The 26,737-nt window shown below is 40.5% G+C and overlaps 1 protein-coding gene across 1 annotated transcript in view; it reads left to right on the forward strand.

Annotated features, from left to right (window-relative positions):
* The first annotated feature begins 7,495 nt into the window (after nt 1-7,495).
* Nucleotides 7,496-26,737, forward strand: part of Usp38 (ubiquitin specific peptidase 38) — a 32,952-nt gene continuing 13,710 nt past the window's right edge. Inside the window, exons 1-6 of the mRNA XM_008843443.3 lie at nt 7,496-9,707; nt 11,377-11,512; nt 18,497-18,626; nt 20,901-21,002; nt 25,547-25,705; nt 26,448-26,641. Of these exons, the coding sequence (XP_008841665.1) occupies nt 9,026-9,707; nt 11,377-11,512; nt 18,497-18,626; nt 20,901-21,002; nt 25,547-25,705; nt 26,448-26,641 (1,403 nt within the window). The 5' untranslated portion in view covers nt 7,496-9,025. The remainder of the gene's footprint in view (nt 9,708-11,376; nt 11,513-18,496; nt 18,627-20,900; nt 21,003-25,546; nt 25,706-26,447; nt 26,642-26,737) is intronic.

The following is a 26,737-nucleotide window of genomic DNA, read 5'->3' on the forward strand; positions in this document are numbered from 1 at the left end:
AAATTCACATGCCTAGGAAGAAGGAACTTCAATTGGGGAATTATCTATATTGGCTTGGCTGCTGGGCATATCTGTGAGACATTTTCTTGATTGCTTGGTGATAGGGAAACATCCAGCCTACTGTGGGTGGTGCCACCCTGGGATGGTGGTCCTGGGTTATATAAGAAATCAGGCTGAGCACAGACGAGAAGGGTAAGCCAGCAAACTGCATTCCTCTGTGATCTATGCTTCTATTCCTGCCTCCGAGTTCCTGCCTAATAATGGATTGTCACTTATAATGTGCAATAAACCCTCTCTTCCCAAGTCAATTTTGGTGTTTTATCACAGCAACAGAGAAGCAAACTAAAACAAATACCTAGGATCTCAATTATGTAGTCATATGATAATTATATAATACCTTCAGAGAAATGTCACACAGTTTTGGAGTCTTTTATTGGCCGTATTCGAGAGGCAATCTGGGCTAGGTAATGAGGCCCTATCTCAAAAAAGAAAGACAGATTGCCAAATAATTTTCCAGAGAGGGTAAACCATTTTGTGTTCCAACCAACAATCTACAAGATATCTAATTTCTCTTCATCCTTACCAGAATTAGTATTGTCACATTATTTTTATTTCACTGTTCTAACAAATGTGTTATTTATCTCATGGTTCTAGTTTATGTTATTTTGTGGCTAGTGATGCTAAACATATTTTCCTGTACTTACCTGCCATCTGTATGTCCTTTTTGATGAAATGTGTTTCATGTCTTTTGCTCCTTTTAGATTAGATTGTTTGACATTTGCATTCTTTTAAGTTTTTGTGTTTTCTTAATTCAGGATATCATATATCCCATTCCAGAGGATGACCCCAAACTCCTGATGCTCCTGCATCCACCTCCCAAATGCTGGTAGTATAGGTATGCACCACTATATCCAGTTTATTTAATGCTGAGAATTGAACCCAGACTTGATTACTTGTTAGGCAAGCACTCTACCAACTGAACTACATCTTCAGTCATAAAAACTATCATTAGGTATAAGTTTCAGTGGCATAAAATACTTTCACATTGGCCTTGACTCCCACAACCTGATTAAATCTCCCAGATCCCACATCCAATTGTCATTCTATCTCTGGGCACAGGCCCACATCTTCTCTTGGCACCCCAGACCTCTGGGCTACCATCTTGGCCCAGATCCCCCCACTGCTTCCTGATCCTTTCCACCTAGACCACCCCATTCTTCAGTCTACTTCCCTAGAGACCTCACAGCCTGGCCCCAACCTCAACTTGCCTTTGCACACCTGAGACCAGCCTTCTTCCCTGGCTGCCCCTACCCCCAACCTGTCTGGGATTCCTGAGGCCAGCCTCCTTCCCTGATAAATTTGACCCCACCCACTGTGCATTAACTCCCACAACCTGATTCAATCTCCCAGCTCCCACGTCCTATTGTCCTTCTAGCCTTGGACACAGGCTCACTCTTCTCTTGGCACCCAAGACCCCTGGATTACCCTCTTGGCCCAGATCCCCCCACTACTTCCTGATCCTTTGCACCCAAACCATCCATTTCTTCAGTCTACTTCCTTAGAGACCTCACACCCTGGTCTCAACCCCAACTTACCTTTGCACACCTGAGACCAGCCTTCTTCCTTGGATGCCCCCACCTCCAACCTACCTAGGATTCCAGAGACCTCATAGCCTGCCCCCATCCCCAACTTGCCTTCACACACCAGAGAACAGCTTTCTTCCCTGGCTGTCCGCAGGTGGTCCCCTCACCACCAACTTCCCAGCGTCCCATCAGGCAGACAGACCTGCTGAGTCAGGACTCTGACAAGTCTATTATGCAGCAAGAACTTGAAATATCCACCAATTTGTCTTCCATACCTAAACTAAGTAACTAGTAACTAAGCTACATAAACAATATTAACAGACCCAAAATTAAATTAAACAAAACAGAGTAGAAGTTCCTGTTGAACACATAACCAACAAAGAATATCCATATGCCCAAACACCAACACAAAAACACAAACAATATGAAAAACCAGAAAAATATGTCCCCAACAAAAACCACGAATCCTACAGAAGTGCACAGCATTGAGAACCACCATGTAAAACCTCAGGATTCAGAATTTAAAAGAACAATCATAAACATGATAAAAGAAAACACAGACAAACAACTCAAAGAACTCAAAGAGAAAAGGCATAAACTTTTGATGGAAGCCCAAGAATACACAAATATGCAGCTTAATGAAATATCAAAAACAATTCATAACTTGAAAAGCAAATGAAGTAAAAAGATAGAAATACTGAAGAAAACTCAAATGGAAATAAACACAGGACTGAAAAACTCAATAAACCAAGTAGACACAACAGGAGAAAGTTTCACAAGCAGAATGAATGAAATGAAAAACAGAATATCAAGATTGAGGATAAAGTTGAAGATCTGGATTTCTTAAAGACTATACAAAATTAAAAAAAACACAGGAATAGAATACTTAGGAAATGTGGGACAGTGTGAAATGACTAAATCTACATATTACAGGCATACAGGAAGAAGGAGAAACTTAAACCAATGGCTCAAACAGATCTTCAACAGGATTACAGAAGAAAACTTCCCTAAATTAAGGAAAGATAGAACTATAGAGATTCAAGAAGCACAGAGGCCACCACCAAGACACAATCAGAACAGAAAGTCCCCATGACATATCATAGTAAAAATATTAAATGTACAGAACAAAGAGAGGGTACTGAAAGCTACTAGAGAAAAAAACCCAAGTGACATATAAAGGAAAACTCATCCAAATAACAGCTGACTTTTCATTGCAAACTATGAAAGCCAGAAGAGCATGGAACAAAGTATTCCCAATTCTAAACAGCCATGCACAAAAGTCAATTCCAAATGGATCAAAGACCTCAATATAAAACCTGAAACCTGCGGGGCTAGAGTGACATAAATAGGCTGAAGGAATTCTTCTCCTCAAAACCAGCCTTCAGAGAATTCTGGGAGCAATACAAAGAGCTGAAGAAATGAATGACTATGGCAGAACCCTCCAAGATATGGGTGAAGGAGAGGACTTTCTAAATCAGATACCAGCTGCTCAGGCACTAAGGTCAACAATAAGTAAGTGGGAACTCATTAAATTACAAAGTTTCTGTACAGCAAAAGAAACAACTAAGGAAGGGAAGAGGAAACCCACTGAGTGAGAGAAAATCTTCATCAGATATACATCCAACAGAGCATTAATATCCAGAATATACAAAGAACTCAAAAAAGAAAGAAAGAAAAATTAAACAACCCAATAAAAAGAAGGGCAATAGACCTTCGTTTGAGAATTCTCAAACGAAGAAATAAGAATGGCTAAGAAGGACCTTAAAAAGTGCTCAACATCCTTAGTAATTAGAGAAATGCAGATAGAAACCATTTTAAGATCCCATCTTACCCCAGTCAGACTGGCAAAGATCAAGAGAAGGAAAGACTGCAAATGCTGAAGAGGATGTTGAGAAAGAGGAACACTCATTCACTGCTGGTGGGAATGCAAACTCATGCAACCTCTATGGAAAGCAGTATGGAGAATCCTCAAAAAAACTAAAAATGAACTTACCATATGATCCAGTGATACCACTCCTTGGCATATTCCCAAAGAGCTCATCAGATACCTGTACATCCATGTTTGTTGCTGTTCTCTCCACAATAGCCAAGATATGGAAACTGCAGCTGGCCAGCCAGTCTGCCTTCACAATTGCCACCGCCACTGCCTGATCCTGGACCCCAGGGCTGCTGAGGAGACTGTGTTAGTGGAGCCACATTCAGACACAGGAGACCAGGTTCAGTGACGCAGATCTATTTTATTGAGGAATTTACAAGCTTATGTAGGGTCCCTGGACCAATCAGACAAGGATGCAATGACTATGCCATATACGGGCAGCCCTGATTCCTGGACCAATCAGACAGGGACACAATGACTTTGCCATACATGGGCAGCCCTGGTTCCAGTAAATCATGTGACCATGGCTGTTGTTATGCCCATGTGCTGCAAGCTGTAGATAAACCACAACCTGGAATTTCAAGGGGTGGCAACTAGGGAGTGGCGAGCCTCAAGCATCAGCCCTACGACTTGCCAAATGGAGCAATAATCACAGGGCATTCCTCCTGGCTCCAGCAATCAGGCCATTGCCTCAGACCTGCTGTATAGCTGTCATTAGGACTTCCACTCTAGGATCAAGCCTGTCTCCCACAGAAACAACCTAAATGTCCCTCAACTGATGAATGGTTAATAAAAATATGGTACATCTACTCAATGAAGTTCCACTCAGCAGTAAGAAAAAATGAAATTATGTAACTTGCAGGTAAATGGATGGAGCTATACAGTGTTATACTAAGTGAAGTAACATAAACACAGAAAAGCAAGTGAAGTATGTTCTCCCTCATTTGTGGATTGTAGCACCAGTCCCTTATATGTGAGTATATGAATTCTGACATAACACCAGAAGCCAGGCAAAGGACAAGAAACAACCTGAAAGGGGGATAGTGGGGAACAGATGTTACCTGAGGGAGGTGGAAAAAGAGGGAGTAATCAGCAGGGAGGAGAGGAGGGAGGGACTTGCAAGGGACCATGGTGTGGAGGATGGAGGGAAGTCAGGAGAAAGATGGTGGGGGTTAGGAGGTATTGGAGGGAGGGTGGGAATAATGGGGTCACTATGACTAGGAAGAAAGGGAGGAGGGAAGCCAGATAGAAGAAAAAAAGTGGAGATGAGTGAATCTTGGGGGGCTAGGAAACCTAGAGGGAAAAGTGATGCCCTAGAACCCCTATGAGAAATGCACGTAGAATGTCTGAACATTAATGCATATGTGTACCTGGGAGCTGCTTGGCAGGGAATGCAGTGCCAGATAGAAGAGACCTCCCTTAGAGTGAGAAGCATACTGTACAGTACTCATCAAAGAAGCTTCTTTTTGCAACAGATGGAGGCTACTGCAGAGTTGCACATCTGGTCAGGCATAGAGAACACACACCTGGGAAATGCCCAGTATGAGGTGACACATCTACAGTTGAATCTCCACAAGGCTCATGGAACATGGCAGAATAATAGGCAGAGAGAGCGCCAGTGAGGCTTCCATGTACATCAGAGTATGATGCACACAGAAAGCCACAACTGGCCAAGTTTCAGAGAATAAGAGACTGTAGAGTACAAGATGGGACTCCTATATGGAACCTCACTCACCCACAGCTCAGGGACCATTGCAAAAGAGGAGGTGGAAAGATGGTAAGATCCAGGACTGGCTCATGAATGCAGGAGTTGGAGACTTCCAGGCCACTGGAGGCTTGCTCATGTGAGGCTGTCGCAGCAGTGGCGTCAAGCATGCAACCCATGTCAGTTCAATTAAACAAGGGCCCAAAAGGGAGGTGAGAAATAGGTGGCAGGCCAGCACTAGATCAAGAACTATTTGAGATTAATTGCTGCTGGGTGAGGGAGAATATGACTTACATATGACCACTGGATGGGCTGACTAGACTCCAGTGGATGCATTTACATGGCAGGACATTTGGGTACAAACACCTGAATGAACAGGACTCAGCATGTATGGCAGAGTGCATAGGGTTCAGTGGAGCGGGGGGTGGGGGGGCATGCATGGGGGAGGGGGTGCAGACTTGAGTGGGAAATTTAAGAAGCTCGATTAAAAAAGTAAAAAACATGTACTCATAAAATGCTTTTGCATTATACATACAATCACTACTACTATCCATTTCCAGAACTTTTCATCTTCCAAAGCAGAAAATACATACCCTTTAAATAATAGCCATTCTTCCTTCCCTACTCATTCTAGAAACCTCTATTTTACTTTCCTTCATTAATTTTACTATTCTAGTTACCTCATATAAGCATTGTTCTAATTTCCTCATATAAGCAGAATCATATAATATTTATCATTTTCTGACCGGTTTCTTTCATTTAGCCATCCTAATTTACGGTCCATCTACAACTGTAGCAAGTATCAAGATCCCATTCTTTTAAGGCTGAGCAATGTGTGTGTGTACATTTTACATTTGTTCATTTAGGCCATTATGCTATGAACATTGGTGTATAAGTATCTGTTAAGCGTCACTGCTTCAATTCTTTGAGGTATATGCCTAGAAGTGGCAGTAGTCTATGCTTAAACGTTTGGTGAGTTGCTGGACTATTTTTCACAGAAGGGACCCTTCAGAATCCCATTAAAAATTTTTTTTCCACATCCTTGATAAAACTTGTTATTTGAGTTGTAGGAACTATAATATTATAAGTCTGTACAATCTTTTATCAAATGCTTTTTCAAATACTTTCTCCCATTATATGGGTTGTCTTCACACTCTTGATGGTATGCTTTGATATACAAGTTGTTTATTTCTGACTTTCAAAATTCTTTATTCTTGGTACAAACACAAGCATTTTTTTCAGCATTGTTCATTTAAAACATTGTTAGATTGTTTAGTAAGTTCCAAGTAGTGTCCTGTTAGATATGAAATCGACTACAGAAATGTAAAACCTATTTTATTTCATGTACACGACACCTGTAAGCACAGCATTCAGGAGATGGAAGGCAGGAGGATCAGTAGTTTCAGATAATTTTCAACTATATGGTTTGCTTGAGTTCAGCCTGGACAAAATGATAAAAATAATAAAAATAAAATCCACAATTCTAGGGGCTGGAGAGATGGCTCTGTGGCTAAAAGCACTGGCTGCTTTTACTGAGGACTGGGGGTCGATTCCCAGCGCCCACATGGTGGCTAACAAGCGCCCATAATTCCAGTTCCAGAGGATCTGATGCCCTTTTCTGACCTCCACAGGCATAGCACACAACACAGATGCACTTATGTGCCTGCAGGCAAAACACTCATACACATAAAAATATTTTTTTAAAAATCGTAACTCTAGCACATCTTAACACTTCAGTTTCTTTGCTGTGTTTACCTTGAAGTGTAGCAGGAAAGCCAAGCCAAACTTCCCTCTGTAGCTCTATCTTCTACTTACTTGAAAAAGGACAGTGTGGAAGATGAAAGCCATTCCTGTCTTGTAGGCCCACCAATTACCTGCCTCTTCGCTCTTTCATTCTTCCATCTCTTCCTACAAATAAATTGGATCTCAATTTCCTCTTAACCCAGCTCCTATCAACTCTGAACTGCTAATTTTTTTTCAGGGTCTTCCTATAGCCTCTGCAGGAACTCACTATGGAGACCAGGCTGGCCTTGATCTTACAGAGATCCATGTCTCCTCAGTGCTAAGATTTAATGCATGGGCCACCATGCCCACCTTCAGTTGCTATTTTAATACTATCCTAATGGATATGTTAAATACATTGATGCAATCATGTTTGCTAATTGGGGAAGAAAAAAAATAACTAAACACTCTAGGAAATAGAAACAATCTACCAAGTTGCATTTATTTTTTCTTTTTCCTATGGAACACTTGGAACTTTTTTTTTTTAGAGCTTTATCTGTAATAGACTAATCAATCGGACCGTTAATGTCTGTTTTCAAAGCTGTTTATTAAACAATATTGAAGGAAACAATAATCAGGCAACATTTTCCAATATAAAAGCCTATGATTGAAGTTCTTGTTTTGGTAAAAGGGATGAAATCCAGGGCCTTGTACATACTAGAGAGGTACTCTACCACCAAGCCACAACCCCAGCCCGAGTTTAAAAATATGTTTTGAATCTCCACACTTGATAGAGCACATACATGATGCCTGCTTTTGTCCTTTATTATAAAAAAAAATTTATTGTAAAATTTAGGGATATTTTCAGTAGTTTTCTATTTTCAAAATACTTTTATATAGGTACATATACATATTTTTATTCTCTACCTTACTCTCCCCATTGAGGATCAGCTGATATATTTTGCATACAATACAAAAACTCACTATATTTTTACCAACAATTGCTAAAACTCTAGTGACAACAAATCATAACTAAGTGCACCTGCTACCAGTACAGTTCTTTCTTTAGTAATCACACTGTAAGGAAACGCCAGGGTTACTTAGGAACTAACACAGTTTTGAACAAGGACCTTAAGAGATTTCTCCTTAAAAAACAGACTTCTCAATCCTCGTTTTCGATTTTTCCTAGTTTCTCATCCAATGCTCCTCTTCTATTTCCAAGACTTTCTCAGTCACAAGATTTTAAATTAACAGCACTTCCTCCAGTTTTCACGAGCAATGGTGCCCTGGGAGAACCAGAGTCCACCTTCTCCCCATCAACCGCCGGGGCTGGTCCTCCCAGAAGTCGGCCTGTGACTCGACATTCATTCTCTAGTGACGCGGCCTTGATCCAGTAACTCGCCCAGAAGCTGCGGCGTCTGCGCATCGGCAAAGGGCGGTGGGGGAAGGGACGGGACGAGACAGGCGAAGGGGAGGACCGAGCCAGGCAACTGGTCGAATGTAGGCGTTGAGGTGAGGAGGGGCGCGAACAGGAAGGAAGTCGAAAGTGGGGGAATGGGAGGGGCGGGTGACAAGGGAGGGCCTTTCCGAGGTACCGACGAGCTTCACTTCCTGTCTCCGGTACTTCTGCTTCCGGGTTAGAGGTGTTTGCTCCTGCTGTTCCTCTCTCCGGCTTAGCCGGCACTCTCAGTGACAGCGTCTCCTGACTCAGCCCGGGCCGGGTTTCTTCTGTCCACCTTCAAGAGCCTGGACGCCCGCACCGCCCCGGGACGCGAAGTCGCTGCCCGGCTGCCGGCCGGCCCCGAGCTTTCGCCGAAGTCGGGGGGCTTTGCGGGCCCCTCCCTCCTGATGCTGAGCGGGATCACCGGCCCCGCGAGGCGGCCGAGTGCGGGCCTCCGGTGCCTTAGGCGGGGGGCGGGGACTGGCTGCCCTTCCGCGGCGCCGGATCGCCGGCTCCCGTCGCGGCTTGGATGGGCCCTTCTACTCAATAAATGTGGCTGCTGAGGCGGCGGTGGCGGTGGCCGGTCCCGCTGCTGCTCGGCTCCACGTTCCCCTCCGCCGCGGTGCTCTCCGGCCCCAGCCCGGGGCTGTTGCCGCCCGCCCCTTCTCCCCTGGGCCCGGCCCTGCAGCGTGGCGACGATGGACAAGATCCTGGAGGGCCTGGTGAGCTCTTCGCACCCGCTGCCCCTCAAGCGGATGATCGTGCGCAAGGTAGTGGAATCGGCCGAGCACTGGCTGGATGAGGCGCAGTGCGAGGCCATGTTTGACCTGACGACCCGGCTCATCCTGGAGGGCCAGGATCCTTTCCAGCGGCAGGTGGGCCACCAGGTGCTCGAAGCGTACGCTCGGTACCACCGGCCCGAGTTCGAGACCTTTTTCAACAAGACCTTCGTGTTGGGCCTCCTTCAGCAGGGCTACCACTCGCTGGACAGGAAGGACGTAGCCATCCTGGACTACATTCACAACGGCCTGAAGCTGATCATGAGCTGCCCATCGGTGCTCGACCTCTTCAGCCTGCTGCAGGTGGAGGTGCTGCGCATGGTGTGCGAGCGGCCTGAGCCGCAGCTCTGCGCTCGGCTGAGCGACCTTCTGACTGACTTCGTGCAGTGCATCCCCAAGGGAAAGCTGGCCGTGACCTTCTGTCAACAGCTGGTTCGAACGATAGGCCACTTCCAGTGCGTGTCCACGCAGGAGCGAGAGCTACGGGAGTACGTCTCCCAGGTCACTAAAGTGAGTAACTTGCTCCAGAACATCTGGAAGGCAGAGCCCTCCACGTTGCTGCCTTCCCTGCAGGAAGTGTTTGCAAGCATCTCTTCCACAGGTAAGGGTCTAGTTCCAGGAGAATGTCTGCAAATTCAACCTTGTCTCCAGCATAAACCCACAACACTTCCTGTTCTGAAAACAGTCTCCTTTTTTTTCCCCAGTGGGTGATAATAAGCATATCTTATTTAAATAAATCCTTCAGTAAGAAGCGTCCCTGATGAAGAGGGAATCCAGATACCCTTATCCAAAATTTGATTCCACTTCACTGCCTTGATCAGGATGTTACTTTGGGGCTTATAAACAATTCCATTATAAAACGGTGGAGAATATCTAGGTCGCTGTCACTCAACAGGTTGCTTAATTACCCAGCCTCTGCTTAAGTTTTGGGATGCTTTGAGGCTGACAGCGCCTGGGAAGAGCTCCTAGTCATTAGTGACTAATGGTAGTATGATGGTGAGTCCAAATTACTACCGTATGTAACCCTTTCATCTTGTTGGAGTGATATTTTCTGGTTTGAATGCCCTCGTTTTTAAAAACTCCATTGGTTAGACCTCACCTGTCACTCATCATGGCAGGTTGCTGTCGTTTTTAAGTGTTGGCCTTCTTTGTCTGCAGCAGTCCCTGTGAGGGGGATGCAGGGAGAACCAGGCCAAAACTGGTGCTGGTCTTGGCTTGTGCCTTGAGCTCTGTTCTTCCCAGCCTGGGAAGGGTCAGATGAGAAGCTTAGTAGAACACACTGTCACCTAGAATTTTATCTCTGTTCTTGAAAGCCTGGGGGCTTTAAACTCTGTCACTTGTTCATCACAGGTTCATCACCAGGTTCACTTCCTCTCTACTCCATAGACCCATTCTTAATTACACCCCTTGTGGTTCAGAATTGAACTGGTGAAGGTGTCCTCATTTTATCTTAACCAGAAGTGAGGGTTGAGCTCATGTACTGTATGGATTTAATACATACCAGCTGTATATATACGTTTATATTGTCTGAGTTGGTTATTTTTTTCCTTGCTGTAATTTTAGTTGTAACATCTGTTGTCCTAGTCTTTAAGCTGTAGTAGAAAAAGTGCTCGTGTGGAATCTGCTCAAGTTTATACAGTTTAATCAAAGTCAGCCCTTCATCTAATTTTAACTCTTAATATTTCTTAAGCCTTCCTTAGTGTAATAACTACTGTAATATTTTTTAAACTACTTTGGAGTCTCTGACATGGAAATTACAATGACACCCTGCAGGTCTTCTCTGATTACTACTTTGCAAATCAGTATCTTAACACAAAAATGTAATATTAAAGAATGAAGTAGCTTATTGACTAAATCTAGGAGCAGTGGGTAAGGTTTTATAATTCAGTGTTCTCTATAAAATGAGTGATTATTGCTATTCACTTTTTTTATCATGTTACTTTGTTTTTTGCTTTTTTGATACAGGGTCTCCTTGTAGCCCCAGCTGGTCTGGAACTCGCTATGTAGACCAGGTTGGCCTCAGACTCACAGAGATCACCAGCCTCTGCCTCTCAAGTGCTCGCTACCAAAGGTATGCGCCCCCACGCCTGGCTGTTCCTATTCACTCTAATCTCTTGTTGCTGTAAATTCATTTTCAAAGTCTACTCACAGTACATAATATAAAAACTTCTTGAATTAGCACCTTTACTGCAAGTGCGTGTGTGTTGTTTCGTTTTCCTGAACTATACCTGAACCTCATGTGATAATTCTTTTTCTTTTTAACTAAATAGATGCATCATTTGAGCCTTCAGTAGCCTTGGCAAGCCTTGTTCAGCATATTCCTCTCCAGATGATCACTGTCCTCATCAGGAGCCTTACCACAGACCCAAATGTAAAAGATGCAAGCATGACCCAGGCTCTCTGCAGGTACCTACTGACTCCAGACATTAATCGTAGGTTTGAGACAAGTTATTCTGCTTTATCTTAGAGTCTTACCTGAAATTGTTTGTTTGGATCGTGTTTTTCTGAATTCTTTGTTTATTACTGTTTCTTGCAAACTTATTTCTTCCCTGTGGGTTTTGCTGTTCTTTGTGAAGCTGTGTTTTATTTTGTTCCCCTTAGTCTTCTTTTGTTTGTTTTGTTTTGGTTTCGGTTTTTTTGTTTTGTTTTGTCGGGATTTTTTTTTTTTTTGAGACAGGGTCTCCCTGTAGCCCTAGCTGGCTTGGAACTCACAGAGATCCACCTGCCTCTGCCTCCCAAGTGCTAGGATTAAAGGCGTGCACCACCATGCCCAGCCTTCTTCCTTAGTCTTAACTGGGTGAATTTGGCAAGATATAGAATACTGATTTGATAGTTATTTTCTTTTAACATTTTAAAAGTAATAATACATTGTCATCAAGCATCTCCTGTTGCTGATGGGAACCCAGCTGTCAATCTGATAGTCATTCCTTTGTGAAAAGTTGGGCTTTTCTGATAACATGTTTAAGTGTCAGCCTTAAATGAGCTTTCTTTATATTTGGAGGAACTGACAGTAATTTATTATCACATCATTGATTCCAGCATACATCCTGATTTTAAAGATGTACAATGTGGAAATTTGCACTAATGGGTACCCTAGTTAAATTGGCGTGGCTTTTCTTGCCTTATTGCTGAATAATTAAAATTCATTTTGTTTTAGGTTTGGATTTTGTTTTAGAATATACAGTAAATAATTTAGTATGTTAAGTGGTATTTATTGGGAAAAGCAGCTAAGAGGAGAGACAGTGTATAAGTTGGAGGTTTGCCATAAATAAGATGGATAAGGATGGGTTCATTGAGGTGACCATACTAAAGAGAAAGTAAATGATGGGTATTTAAAGAGAATAAAATCAATATAGACAGTGTCAGATTGGGTTAGTTCAGTTTGTGATTTCTTAATTTCTTGATGATGCAGGAACACCAAGCATGCAGTAGGAGCCATGCTTTCAGTTTTGAATTCTGATCTTCTCGTAGGCTAGCCTAGGAGGTCATGACACTTTCTTGAAATAGTGAGTGGGAATAGGGAGCCACAGCTCCCAGTTGGCCACACAAACAAAGGGTAAACTCCCAGTACTCTTCTGGGTACTGTTGCTAAATTAGGATGTTTGGTAGGTTGGGTGTACTGAAGGCATTTACTATTTAAGGTGTTTTCAGTTTAAAATAGGTTTAAGACATTCTGTCATAAGTCAGGGAGCATCTGCACTGTCCTAAAACTTGCTGCTTTTTTAAAGCTGCCACCCATAGTGTTTATTCCAGATGTTGAGTGTCTTTATTTTAGTGACAATATTGTTTTATAATTGAACTTCAACTTTCTCTTATTGTTCCAAATCTACATAGTTTTTGTGTTTTAAATTTTCTTATCTCTTGTATATTGAGCCCATTTAAATGGGAGGTGAGAATTAAAACAAAATGGTTTCTGTGCCTCTGTTATAAAATTATAGTTGTCAGATAATGCAAATGGAAGTATTTTATGTTGTGTTCACAGAAAACTCCATGTGTATTAATGCCACTCTGTATATCAAAAACTCCAATTTCCTCTTCTTTCTGTATGCTGTTAAACTTAATTGAATCAACTAATCTGTTAGTTTTACTTCTGATTTCTCTGATCACAATTCTATAAACAGTTTTCAACTCCATCCTTTTCCTTATTCATCTTAATTTATATCATTAACTTCTGTGAATTCTTTCTTTAAGGGTATTTCTTACACTGTCACTTTTTCTGTTCCCACTGTCTGTGGAAATCAGTAACGATTTTCTAGTTGGTCAGATAATTCCAGGACCATGAGTAATGTTCAAATATGAAACAGGCCAGGAATCCATGAAATAATAGTGACTGAGTGTCCTAGTTTGTTCTTCATTGCTGTGACAAAACACTCTGACCACTACCAACTTGGGGAAGGGTTTATTTATCTTACATCTTCCGGGTCACAGTTCATCCGGGAGCCCAAGGTAGGAACTCAGGGCAGGAACCTGGAGGCAGGAGCTGGAGCACAGGCCATGAAGGAATGCTGCTTACTGGCTTGCTCCCCTGGCCCCTGCTCAGCCTGCTTTCTTATGCAACACAGGCCTACCTGCCCAGGGGTGGCACTACCCACAGTGGGCTGGGCCCTCCCACATCACTCATCAAGAAGATGCCCCTCAGACATGGCCACAGGACAGTCTAATAGAGGCAATTCCCCAACTGAAGCTCCCTCAACCCAGGTGTGTCAAGTTGACACTAAAACTATCCAGCACACTGGGGTACATAAGCACCTTCCAAAAACAAAGATGGTCCTCAAATCTATGTGTCTGATAACACAAGGAAATTTGAGTCTAGTCATGCTTCATCAAAATTTTCAAAAGAAGGACTGGAGAGATGGTTCAATGGTTAAGAGCACAATAGAGGACCCAGATGTTTGGTTCCTGGCACCTATATGGCAGCTAACAACCATCCATAACTAAGAAGGCTGAAGTTAAATTCTGTGTGAAATTTCCACGTTTTAAAAAACATTGAGCCAAGTAAGACTGAAAGCTGGGTAGGATCCTCAAGCTACCTTTAAAGGTTGGTTTTATACTTCATAATTTATGATTAAATATGTTTTGCTGCATTTTGTGATATTGTCTATGTCAATGTTATGGTTTTAAAGTTGCTTTTTTCTTTTTTTTTTTTTTAATTTCTTTAGCTGTAGGAATAAACGGTTTTATTTGTTCATCAAATGAGCTCCCAATAATCAGTGCCAAGCCCTGTGCTAAGTACTAGGGATCCCCACAGTATTAGATGAAAACAACAGAATCACTACTCTTAAATTATGGTCTACTAGAGGAGATAAGACCGAAATACATAAATGAGTACTACAGTTAAAATTAAACTACACAAAATAAATTCACATTCTACATCAGCAAAGCTTAGTTCAAATATCAGTAGTACTGGGTGATACTTGTTTGGCTTTTCTTTCCAATTTGAGGGTAGAAAGCATATCTTACTGTTACAGTCTCAGTGCCTAATACAGTACTAGCTTTAATAAAGCAATTTATTTAGTAATAAAGAATGAATTATGTATTTTAAAAATTTGAATGTAATAAACATTCAAATAATTTTTTCATGAATAGCACATCTTTTGTTTTTTTATTTTTTAGGGAAGGGTATCCCTATAGCCCCTGCTGGCCTAGTTCTCACTATATAGACCAGAGTGGCCTCAGTCTCAAAGAGATCGGCCTGTCCCTGCCTCCCAAGTGCTGGAATTAAAGGCTATGCCACCACACCCTACATGAATGATGTACATCTTAATCTTTTTAGACCACTATACCAAAATACCCTAGACTAGGTAATTTATAAACAGAAACACATTTCTTAGAGATGAGTAGAAAATTCCTTGATCTAGACACCATGGAGCCTTCTGTGTATCCTTGCATGGTGGAAGGTGCAGAGGTGCTCCCATTGGCATCTTTTATAAGCACAGTAATCCCATGTGTGGGGTAGTGTCAGTCATGTCTTAGCCACCTCCCAAAGGCCTTACTTCCTGATTCAAAATTAGATTTCAACACATAAATTTAAGAAGTATTCAGACCATAACACCTTATAATTTCTAAATCTGAGATAAGTAGAGTGGAGATTTATTCAGATGGGAAGGCTGAAGAAAAGGAAAATTAAAGACATGGCTGATTAAAAGATTAATAGTAATAAAAAACCATTGCCAAGTGAACTTTTCCCTGCCTATTCTTCTTTCTAATCAGTTCTCTCCTTACACAAACAAGCTACTGGTATTGATTTTTATATTTTTTAATATTTGTTAGTTTTATTTAAGTGTATGAATGTATTGCCTGCATGTATGTAAGTGCACCCGTGTAGTGCAGTGTCCACAGAGGTCAGAAGAGGGTGTCAGATCCCCCTGGAACTGGAGTTATGGATGGTCGCTATCCGCCATGTAACCGGGAACCAAACGCAGGTCCTCTGCTAGAGTGGATAATGCTCTTAATTGCTAAGGCATGTCAGTATTATTTTTAATTTAACACTATTTCATATCTTTGTGGGGAGGAGATGATGGGCTGAGGCAGTGCCTCACTCTGTACCCTACCCAGACTGGCCAGAGCTCACTGTGCCGCACTGGCTACACTCAAACTCATGGCAGTCCTCCTGTCTCAAGTTCCCAAGTGCTGGGATTACAAAAGAGCCATCAAATATTTCTATTTTAGGTTGCCATGGATAAATTCATATCTCATTCTACCTCATTCTTAAAACTCTAGTATTCTACATTATCAATATTAGAGAACATTTATCTTTTCCTTATTGGTGGATATTTAGGGTTTTTGTAGTTCAACCATGTCTTAAACAATGCTACAGTGAATATACTCCTCCTTTTCCTCCTTCCTCTTTCTCCTCCCCCTCCTCCTCATGTCTGTGGGACATTTTCTTGATTGATAATCAATATAGAAAGTCCTAGCCCATTATTGGCAGTGTCATCCCTAGGCAGGTGGGCCTGGAATGTGTAAGAAAGTTAGCTGAACTTAAAGCAAGCCAGCAAGCAGCATTCCTCTGTGCTTTCTGCTTCAAGTTCCTGCCTTGAGTTCCTGCCTTGGCTTCCCTCAATGATACTGAATGAAGTGGAGCATTTCTTTCCCAAGTTGCTTTGGTCATGTTGTTTGTCACAGGAAGAGAAACCAAATTAGAACTCAGAGTATCGCTGTGTAGCCCTGGCTCACCTGGAACTTCCTCTACGTAGAGCAGGTTAGCCTCAAACTCTCAGAGAGCCACCTTCCTTACCCTCCTAGACTCCCAAATACTAAGATAAAAGGTATGCACCACCATGTCCATGTCTGGCTTGTTCTTCTTTTTTTTTTTTTTTTTTTTTTTTTTTTGTCTTTTTGAGACAGGGTCTCTTTGTAGCCCCAGCTGACCTGAAACTCACTATGGAGACCAGGCTCTGCCTCCTGAGTGCTGGGGTCAAAGGTGTGTGACACCATGCCTGCATTGTTTTTAATTTTTTGAGAAAGAGTCTCATGTATCCTAGGTTGGCCCTGAATTCAAGATGTACTTGAGGATGACCTTGAGCTTCTGATCCTCCTTCCAAGTTCTGGGATTACAGGCATATGCCACCATACCTGGTTTGTAAAGTGCTAAGAATTGAACCAAGACTTTGTCCATTCTAGACAAACACTCCATCAACTCAGCTACTTACCTGAACCCCAACATGAAAATACTTTATACAGAAATACAAATATGTCTCTTCTTTCTTTATGTATATATAATGACTGCAAAAGTTTCTGAAAATCAGCCCTATAGTAGTTGAAGGTACAGAATAGCCATCAGCAAGTGATTCAATAACTTGTAACTGTCATTGTTGGAAGAAGCCAGAAAAAGCAGAAAGATAAGATTTGTATACAGGGGGATAGAGGGATTGTCCATATAGCTGGCAGTCAATAATATCAATTGAACTTTGGGAACCACATTTTATATTTGTTGGGACATTTTAATTTTAAAAGCAAAAATCTGATTGTGCATACCTATAAACCCAACACTTGGGAGGCTGAGACAGATGGATTGCCACAAGTTTGAGGCCAGTCTAGGCAGCAGAGTGAGTCCCTATTTCAAAGGCAAAAATAAAGAACTTTGTAAAGGTCATATTCCAGTATGAATGTAGATTATATATACCACTTTTGTGAAAACAGCCAGACTAATTTAGATGTCAGTCCTTTTAGCATAATAGTTGTTCTTTTAACTCATAAATTTATGTCCTTGGTATTTATATTTGACATTTTGTACAATCAGGATGTTTATTGTTGGGCTGATTCAGCAGGTAAAGGCACTTGCTACATAATCCTAGCAACCTGAGTTTGATCCCCAGAAACCACATAAAGGTGGAAGGAGAGAGCCAACTCCACAAAGTTGACCTCCAGCCTCCACACATGGCACCATGTTATATGTGCATGTGAGCTCATGCTCACATACAACAGTAATGAAAAAAAATTTTAAGATGTTTATTGCCCCCATATTAATATTTACTGGAGGGATACATTCATAATAAGTATTTCCAGTGTTCTGAATTTATTTAATAGCCCTGTAAAATAAGCATGCATTTCTATAAGTGAGAGGAAGAGTAAGCTATTTTGATTCCCCAGCTGATAAATTGTGAATTGAGATTTTTAAGCTAGTCACCCTGACTTCAAAAACCTGAAGAGTGTCTTTCCCTACTATTTTCTTAGTAGTTAATCCTCTAAAATAGATTACTGGAGCAAATTACATGAGCATATAGCCTGGCTGCTTTCCAAAAGAGTTGTAGTAGGTTTCATTCTGCTTTATAGCTAACTTTAGGAATAATCTCCATCAGACCCCATTTTACTATGTCTTTTTTCCATTGAACTGGGTTAATATTTAAGAAGGAAGACACTCATTAATCAAAAATTCAGTCATTAGAATATTTATGCAGTCAATGTTCTTTTATGTATTTGAATATTTCTTCTCTTGTCATTGTGTGTAAGATTGTGAAAAAGACGAAGACACTTGTTCCACAACCCCAAATGTAGCCTTTTTTATAGTATGTTTCATACTGTATTACTTACGAGGAAAGCAAAAGCTTGTTTGATACTCTCATCTTAGTTCAGATGTCTGTACTTAAACTCCTTTTACAGTAAGTTTAATAAATTCTTGAGATCCCTATATAGCATCCATTTAAAATTTGGCATTTATGAGAAATGTTTCTATGGGAATGTATCAAATAAAGGAACTGTCAGATTACAAGATTGCTAACTCCCTGAAGATAGGCCACAGTTTTTCTCATTTCTGTGTCTTTTTACTGAAAGCTTAGGAAGTAGTGAGTCACAAAGTGAGTGGTTTTCTGTTATACTCTTGCTATTCCTAACTAAATAATGCTGAAAATATTGTAAGTCCTGATAGTTGTGTTTTTCATTAAATTTCAGAATGATTGACTGGCTGTCTTGGCCATTGGCTCAGCATGTGGATACATGGGTGATCGCTCTCCTGAAAGGACTCGCAGCTGTTCAGAAGTTTACTATTTTGATAGATGTTACTTTGCTGAAAATAGAACTGGTGAGTGAAAGCAGCTCAATCTATTGAAATGTATTTTCATTCTAAATAGACTTTAAGGGAAAAAGTCACTGACATTTTGGGATAGACGATTAAAATTAATTTGTTGTTTTCAAGCATTTAATGTAAAAACAGTTGATGATGGTTTGTTTTTTTTTTTTTTCTTTTCGAGACAAGGTTTTACTGTGTAGCCTCAAACTCATCCTCCTGCCTCAGCCTCACAGCTAGTAGGATGCATGTATGCAGCACCATGCCTACCTCCCATTAGCTCTCGAATCCAGCTCATCAAGCTTCTACCACTATCAGCCTACCAAAATTACCTTTCAGGATGGGCTTTCCATGTTGCCAAACCCAGGATACAATTAATCACCATTCTTTGTTTTGATTTTACCCAGTGCTAAGGATAAAGCTCAGGACTAGGCAGGTGCTCCACCCCTTGAGCCACATCCTCAGCCAAATCTCTTCACTTTAAAAAACACTTTCTTTACTTAATTTCCAAGACATTAGTTCTCTTGAGTTTTGTCTTTCACTGGCATGCCAGTCTCCTTTCTAACTTTTAGACTGCCTTAGAGCTCAGTCCATACCTACTGTAAGTGTAGGTGCCTTGTGCCATGCAGCAATCATAGAAGGTGTGCAGCATAAAGGCTGGCAGAGACCTATTTTGTTCATTGTTCTCTCTCAAATTCCATATCCATGTATTCAGTCATCTAAGCTCAGGTTCTCTCTCTCTCTCTCTCTCTCTCTCTCTCTCTCTCTCTCTCTCCTCTCTCTATCTCTCTGACCAGGATTCTAATGTGGAAATCCCAGGGGAAACTCCAATTGGCCTGCTTGGAGAACGAATGGCAGATCCCACTTGGATCATACAGATGGAATTGCAGGGATCAGGGCAAGCACAGGGACTTCCCCCAACAAAGTGGCTGTTCCAAGAACTGAGGGCAGGCTGGGCACACAGCAATGGGAATCCTTTTCAGAGGGTGAGACAATTCAAAGGCAACATCTGGCAAGATCTCAAAAGATTTATTGTAGCAAGAGAAAGTGAAAGTAGTAAGGGGGCAGTCTGTACTTAGAAAGGGGTAGCCTGTACTCAAACCTCACATTCACCTTATCCACAGTCTTATTTACAATATTTTCTCCCAAACCTAGTCTTCTCCATTTTGGTAAATACTATTCCATCCTTCCATTCTCTTAGGCCATCATCCTTGAAGCTATCCTTACTTCTCTTCATTATCTCTCAGCCCCTGTCCTACCAATCCTACTAACTCCATTTTTAAACTATACCCTGAATTCTACCACTTTTAGCCAGTTACATCACTGTTACCATGGTCCAAAGTCATCAGTCTTGTTGCATAGATTTCAGTGGCCTCCTTTGGTTCTTTATAAATGTTACAAAAGACCTCTCTTACCCCATCTCTAGTTTTTATCTCTTGCTTCAGTGACACTGTCCTTGCTTCAGTGACACTGCCCTTGATACATCGCTGGCACCCCAGTCTGGAACACCTGGGTCCTTTGCAGTACTGTCTGCCGTGTCTGTGAATACTCTTGTGCTTGGTGCCCATTAGGCTTGTAGCATATCCTTCAGCTTTATAGTCCGTTTTCATGAGATATTTTTAACACCATTTATAAAATAACAGACTCCTTTGCCACCCAGTAATTCCTGTTCATAGTACTCTATATTTTTTTCACTCCTTATCACACACAGTTTGTTACTTTTTATCTACATGTCCTCTGGACCATAAGCTGTGTATGACTGAGATTCTTTTAGATTCAGTATTGTTTTCCCAGGACCTGAAACAGTGCTAAACAATAGTATGTGTTCAATAAATAATTGTTTGTTTTGTTTGTTTGTTTTTAGATGGGGGTCTCATTATGTAGCCCTGACTGGCCTGCAACTGGCAGTGTAGATCACACTGGCCTTGAACTCACAGAGACCTATGTACCTCTGCCTCCTGAGTGCTGAGATCAAAGGTGTGCATAACTGCGCACAGCCTCAAAATGTGTATTGAATAAATTGAATAGTGAATCGGAATGCTGTATCTTATTTTAGAACTTTGACATATTTTCACTTAATCAGAGAGTTTTGAAAATTGATTAGGCCATAAAATTCTCCTTGATCTTACTGATATGGTTACTTGCTTTTTCCTTCTCCCCCCAAATCTAATAACATATATTCTGATAAGACTTTCCAGGAATGGGGACAGTCACATAAATAACCTTGTGGAAATAACGACTGGATGAATGCTGTTCTTATTAACTCAGGATGGGTGTCCTGTTCTGCAGGTTTTTAACCGACTTTGGTTTCCTCTCGTGAGGCCTGGTGCTCTCGCAGTTCTTTCTCACATGCTGCTCAGCTTCCAGCATTCTCCAGAGGCTTTCCATTTGGTAAGTGAAATACAGGCTTTCTACACTAGAAAAACCTTGTTTGCAAAATGTAGCTCACATAGCTCTATAAAGAAAAGATTGTAGATTAGCTTGTACCTGTTTTCATATAGCTTTACAGCTCCTTAGAAAATTGAGCTTGTGGAATATCTCTCCACAGAATACATTTTCAAAAAGGTTTGTGCTTCTCCAAAACTGCCCCACTTCCAGTCATTGTAAACAATGGAAGCTACTGCCCCACTGGGAGATGCCTTTGCTGGACTGTCTACACATATGGAAAGTGCAGGATTAAAGTGGCTGAAAACTACTGACTGTCCAGTTTGGAAAGCAGGAAAACATGTTTTAACCAGAGATTTAGCTTGCCTTCCAGTCTCCTAGCTCCATTTTTAAACTATGTCTACACTTCCAGCACTCACAGCCAGCTCCATTGCTGGCTTTGATTTGGTTTCAATTATTTGTGAGTCAGTGAAGATGAGGAATGACAAAATGGTATTTTGGACTCTGCCCATTTACCTGTCTAGATCATCACAGGAAAGCATTCATGAGATTACCTGCTTTGCCCAAGGGGGCTGATCCTCAGTTTTACAGTAATAGAAACTCATCACAGTACATCCTCCATCTTAGGGATACTAATATACCACAACAGAATTCAGGGAGACTGATGAAGAAGTGAAGAGTTCAGCTAGTAGTACAGCCTAGGAGAAGCATATCCACACGGGCCACTCAATGTCTCTTCCTTTGGGGGAAATCCACAGATATTGTTTGAAGCAAACGTTAGCATTAACTCAGATTTCACATTTTGAATGAGTGATTTTTGTAGCCATTGCTCTCATTTTGGTGAGACTAATGGTGAAACTGTAAGATTCTTTGTCAAACAAATCTCAAATTTGAGAAATTTAACAGAGATACTAGCAAAGTGTTCCAGAAGAGAAAACATCAAGTATTTGTCCTTGTCTTTAGGCACAGTTTGATAGGGGCCATTTGAGAAAAGACTTCTTTTCCAAAGTTTCTAGGAAACAGAGTCTATGACATACTTTAGTCACCTATTCTGTTTATTGCTTTTCATACTGAGGCATTCCTTAATCTGTGATTAATTACTTAGACTGTACTCCAACCCTATTTGTTTTTCTCACGGTTTTTTAAAGGATGAAAAATAAATACTTGCCTTTTAGATTGCTTTTTTTTTCCCTTCTGAAAAAAGTAGTTGAAATAACAAATGTTTGACTTTGATATTTTGTCTATTGAGATTAACCAAGCTTCATATCACCTATTTAAGGAATATTTAGGTTTGAAATTTGAAAATTAGGATCTAATTTAGGCCTAAAAGCCAAACCTGATTGTTGCCTACGTACTCAATATACTGTCTGCTCAGCTAAAACTAGCTCGTGCATCTAGTAACGGGGCATGTGGTAGTTCAATTAACAGCATCTCCAATTAATCAAGTGTTGGACTTGGATGCAAGGCTGACCAAGTCTAGTAATAACCTGAATTGAATAGATCAGTCAGCACATTAAGTGTCTAGAAAAGTTTAGGGGGAACCAAGAGTGATATTGTTATGGGCCAAGTTGCTATTCATATTTTTAAATTATTTTTTACTTATTATTTTTATTTTATATGTATGAGTGTATTGCCTGCCTGTGTGTGAATGCACCCGAGTCGTGCAGTGCCGTGGATATCAGAAGAGGGTTTCAGTTTCCCCTGGAACTGGAGTTAAGGACAGTTTGCAGCCACCATGTGGTTGCTGGGAATCGAACCTGGGTCTTCTGCAAGAGCATTCAGTGCTCTTAACCTCTGAGCCATCTCTCCAGACCCATCATATACTTTTTATGAATGGAAAAAAATAATTTTAGATGCTAAGGTGGATAGTTAAAATGAAGAAACAAAAATACCAGCTATTAATTAAATAAGTTGCATACATTGCCTCAAATAGCAATTAGTATATTTAATGTGTATTATAATAGTGTCTAAAGACATTTAATTTCACACATTCAGAGAAAGTATTTAGAAGGTAGCATCTTGCTTAGCAATCTGTCTGTGTAACTGTGGAGAACTAAAGTCCTATTTCTATGTCAGTGATGATACTACCCATTTAGGACTTAATAGCATACAACTATAACCTGATTGCCAAGACCAAGTCTATAGTAGAAAAGCTTTGGAATGACTTAGACCTATAAATTCCATTTTAAACATTCTTTTTTTCTTTCATCTCTCTCTTCCTTCACCTCTAAGGAAACAAAATCATTTTGGATTTCAGACTATTTTAGCAAAAAAGTATCTGACAGATTGTAGTCTTACGGGGCAAATTCATCATTAAGATTTGTTTAGAAATAATAGAGATGAGGGCTAGGAATATTGCTTAGTGTTAGATCCCTCATCCAGCTTGCAGGAGTCCCTGGGTTGGATCCTCAAGATAGGGAGGAAGAAGAGAGGGACAGAGGGACAGAGGGAGGGACAGAGACAGAGACAGAGACAGATGATAGCAATAAGATGAACTCATTAAGAACTGGTAACAGACATGTCCAAGCTGCATGCAGCCACACATAGCCAAAGATAGCTATGAGTGTGGCCCAGTACAAAATTGTAAACTTACTTGAAAAGAGATTTGTTGGGCAGATGGCAGTTTGACAGTGGCACAAGGGAGATAATTGAGTACATGAGGTAAGAGTAATTAGAGTGCTTATGTACATGAATGAAATTGTAAAGGACAAAATTAGGAAAAAATTAAAATTTTAAAATCATGTACTTAAAACATGAGTTTTTGTGTTTGGCTTGCCTTGAACTTGGTATGTAGACCAAGCTTTCCTTGATCTCATAGACGTCTGAGTACCTCTTCCTACTAAGTGCTAGGATTAAAGGTGTGGGCCACTGAGCCCAACCTTTTTTGTCTTATTTTGTTTGTTTTGTTTTGCTTTGTTTTGAACTCAATTGCACAGTTCTAAAATACTTTATAGGTATTGAGATGTCATATGTTGGCCATGTCCACCGCTCTGTTAGAGGTAAAAATTAAAGAAGGTAATGTAGAGGCTACAATATGACTTAATACATTTGGCACAAGAATAAATCTAGACAGAGCAGATTAGAAATCACTGTTTATTTAAAAATCTGATTTATGTGACTCTTTGGGCAGAGGAAGGGCCGAGAAAGGTAGCTGATTGCTGATTGGAACAGTACCGTATGATGACCTGTCCCTGCCAGAGGTGTGAATTGACTTTATCAGGAGTTAGAAGCAAAGAGCTGCTTTGCAAATAGAACATAAAGATGCCTTTACCTTCAGAAGTATAAATATATAGTATCAAATTACACTAATAATAATTAGTTGGAAAAGCATACTATCATACTAATTATTAGGCATTTCTGTAAATTAGACATCATCCCTGTACTTTTCAAAGAAAAAATGTAATCTTGTTATCTGGGCACATTTTAGTTACATATTAGTTAAATATATAAATTCTTAAAAAAAAAAAATAAGGCTTTCTTGAAGTCTTCACTATGCAAAGTATGTATAACTTTTTCCCTTGAAAAATTTTATTCTCACACTAGATGGAGCTCTTTAGCCAATTCCAGTTTAGGGTTTTGTCAGAGTTTCGATGTGGTATTAAAAAATTTGGGGGGGTTGGGAATACAATAGTAGAGCACTTGCCTGGCATACACAAGGCTGTAGTTTGAGACTTAGCTCTCCCCCCACAAAAATAATTTTTTTTAATTCAGCAAGGACTAAAAATAGTGTTTTATACCTTAGTTTGTGCTTAAAATAAGAGAAGCATATTATGTTTTTAGCATAGTGTTTAACATTTATTTGTGTGTGTGTGTGTGTGTGTGTGTGTGTGTGTGTGTGTACATGCATACATGTACCATGATATGCATGTGGAAGCCAAAAGACAAGTTACAGAAGTCAATTCTCTCCTCCTACCTTGTGGGTCCTGGGGATCGAACTCAGGTCCTCAGCTTGGTGGCAAGCATCTTTACGTACTGAGCAATTTGCCAGCCCTTTTAAAAATGCTTTTGTGTGCATATCTGTGTGTGTAAGTTCTCTCCTACCAATTAGGTTCCAGGGATCAAACTCAGATTATCAGGTTTGGTGGCAAACTGCCTTAACCACTGAGCCAGAAAAAAAGGCATATTAAATGCAATTAACAGGGGCTGGAGAAATGGCTCCACAATTAAGCATGTTTGCTGATGCTCCAAAGGACTTTAATTCAGTTCCTAGCACCCATGTCAAGCAGCTCACAGTCACCTCTAACTCCAACTCCAGGGGATCCTACACCCTCTTCCAGCCTCTGCAGACACTCACACAAATGTGGCAGATACACAGACACACACATAAATTTAAAAAATAAAATGATTTTTTAATGTAAGTATAATCAAGATATGATTTCAGAAAGTAGACTTACCTTGCTATTCCAAAATGTCTATAACTTCTTTAGAAAAAGGCTATGATGAAATATAGAGATACATATGTGCTGATCATACATTTGCATTCTATTTGTAGGTTGGAGGATATGCTGTCAGTTTGTATATTAAGAAATATTTGTCTTTTTTCTCTTCAGATTGTCCCCCATGTAGTTAATCTGGTTCACTCTTTGAAAAGTGATGGCTTGCCTTCCAGTACAGCCTTCTTAGTGCAGTTAGCAGAGTTGATACACTGTATGATGTATCATTATTCTGGATTTCCAGATCTCTACGAACCTATTCTGGAGGCAGTAAAGGTATGATGATAGTTGTGCCAATATTTGTGAGTTACACACTATAGTATAATGGGAAATTGTGGTAGAACATTTCTACAGCCAACTATTCAGTTTATTATTTTACAGAAATAAGCTTTTTCTTTTTAAAAAATGCAGTTAAAGTGAGATGTCATTAACGCTAGGACATAATCTTATTTGCTTTCACCATTCTACGTTAATAGCCATAGTTCTTCCTAAGTATTTTCTCACAGCTGTCAACAACAACAAAAGAGGTTTGAAGTTTAAAATTCCATTTTAAAGGTTTATTTTCTATGGTCTGAGTATTAGATGGTGCTCTCAGTCTAAAAAAAGCTATCTGTTTAAGTGGAAATGAGTTTTCCAATTTTCCTTATTTTCCACTGCTCAGGCATGAAGTATTTTTTTTGTTGTTTTGTTGTTTTGTTTTGTTTTTTTGGAGACAGAGCCTCTCTGTAGCCCCAGTTGGCCTGGCACTGGTTATATTGACAAGTCTTTCCTGGATCTCCTAGAGATCTTCTTGCCTCTGCTCTGCCTCCAGAGTACTGGGATTAAAGGTTCATGCCACCCTACCCAGCTGTAATTTGATTTTTTAATGACTAACCAAGTGCTGTCAGTGATCTCAAACTAAGTGGGAGCAAAGAAACCTTAAGTGTCAGTGGAAGAGTCTCATTATGGTGTTTGTTAATTTAATAACAAAATTAGTTTTTACTTTATTTTTCAATTGTCTTTTCTTTTTATGAATTAGGATTTTCCTAAGCCCAGTGAAGAGAAGATTAAGTTGATTCTCAATCAAAGTGCCTGGACTTCTCAATCCAATGCTTTGGCATCTTGCTTGTCTAGACTTTCTGGAAAATCTGAAACTGGGAAAACTGGTCTTATCAACCTAGGAAATACGTGTTATATGAATAGTGTTATACAAGCATTGTTTATGGCTACAGAGTAAGTTTAATTTGAACCTTTGAATTTTAACTAGAAATTAGTACATGCTGATGAAACATGAGAAGGTGAGGATTGTCTGCTCATTCTTTATAAATG

This window comes from Nannospalax galili, unplaced genomic scaffold (genome assembly GCF_000622305.1).
Source record: "Nannospalax galili isolate Female #2095 unplaced genomic scaffold, S.galili_v1.0 scaffold359, whole genome shotgun sequence".
Lineage (NCBI taxonomy): Eukaryota > Metazoa > Chordata > Mammalia > Rodentia > Spalacidae > Nannospalax > Nannospalax galili.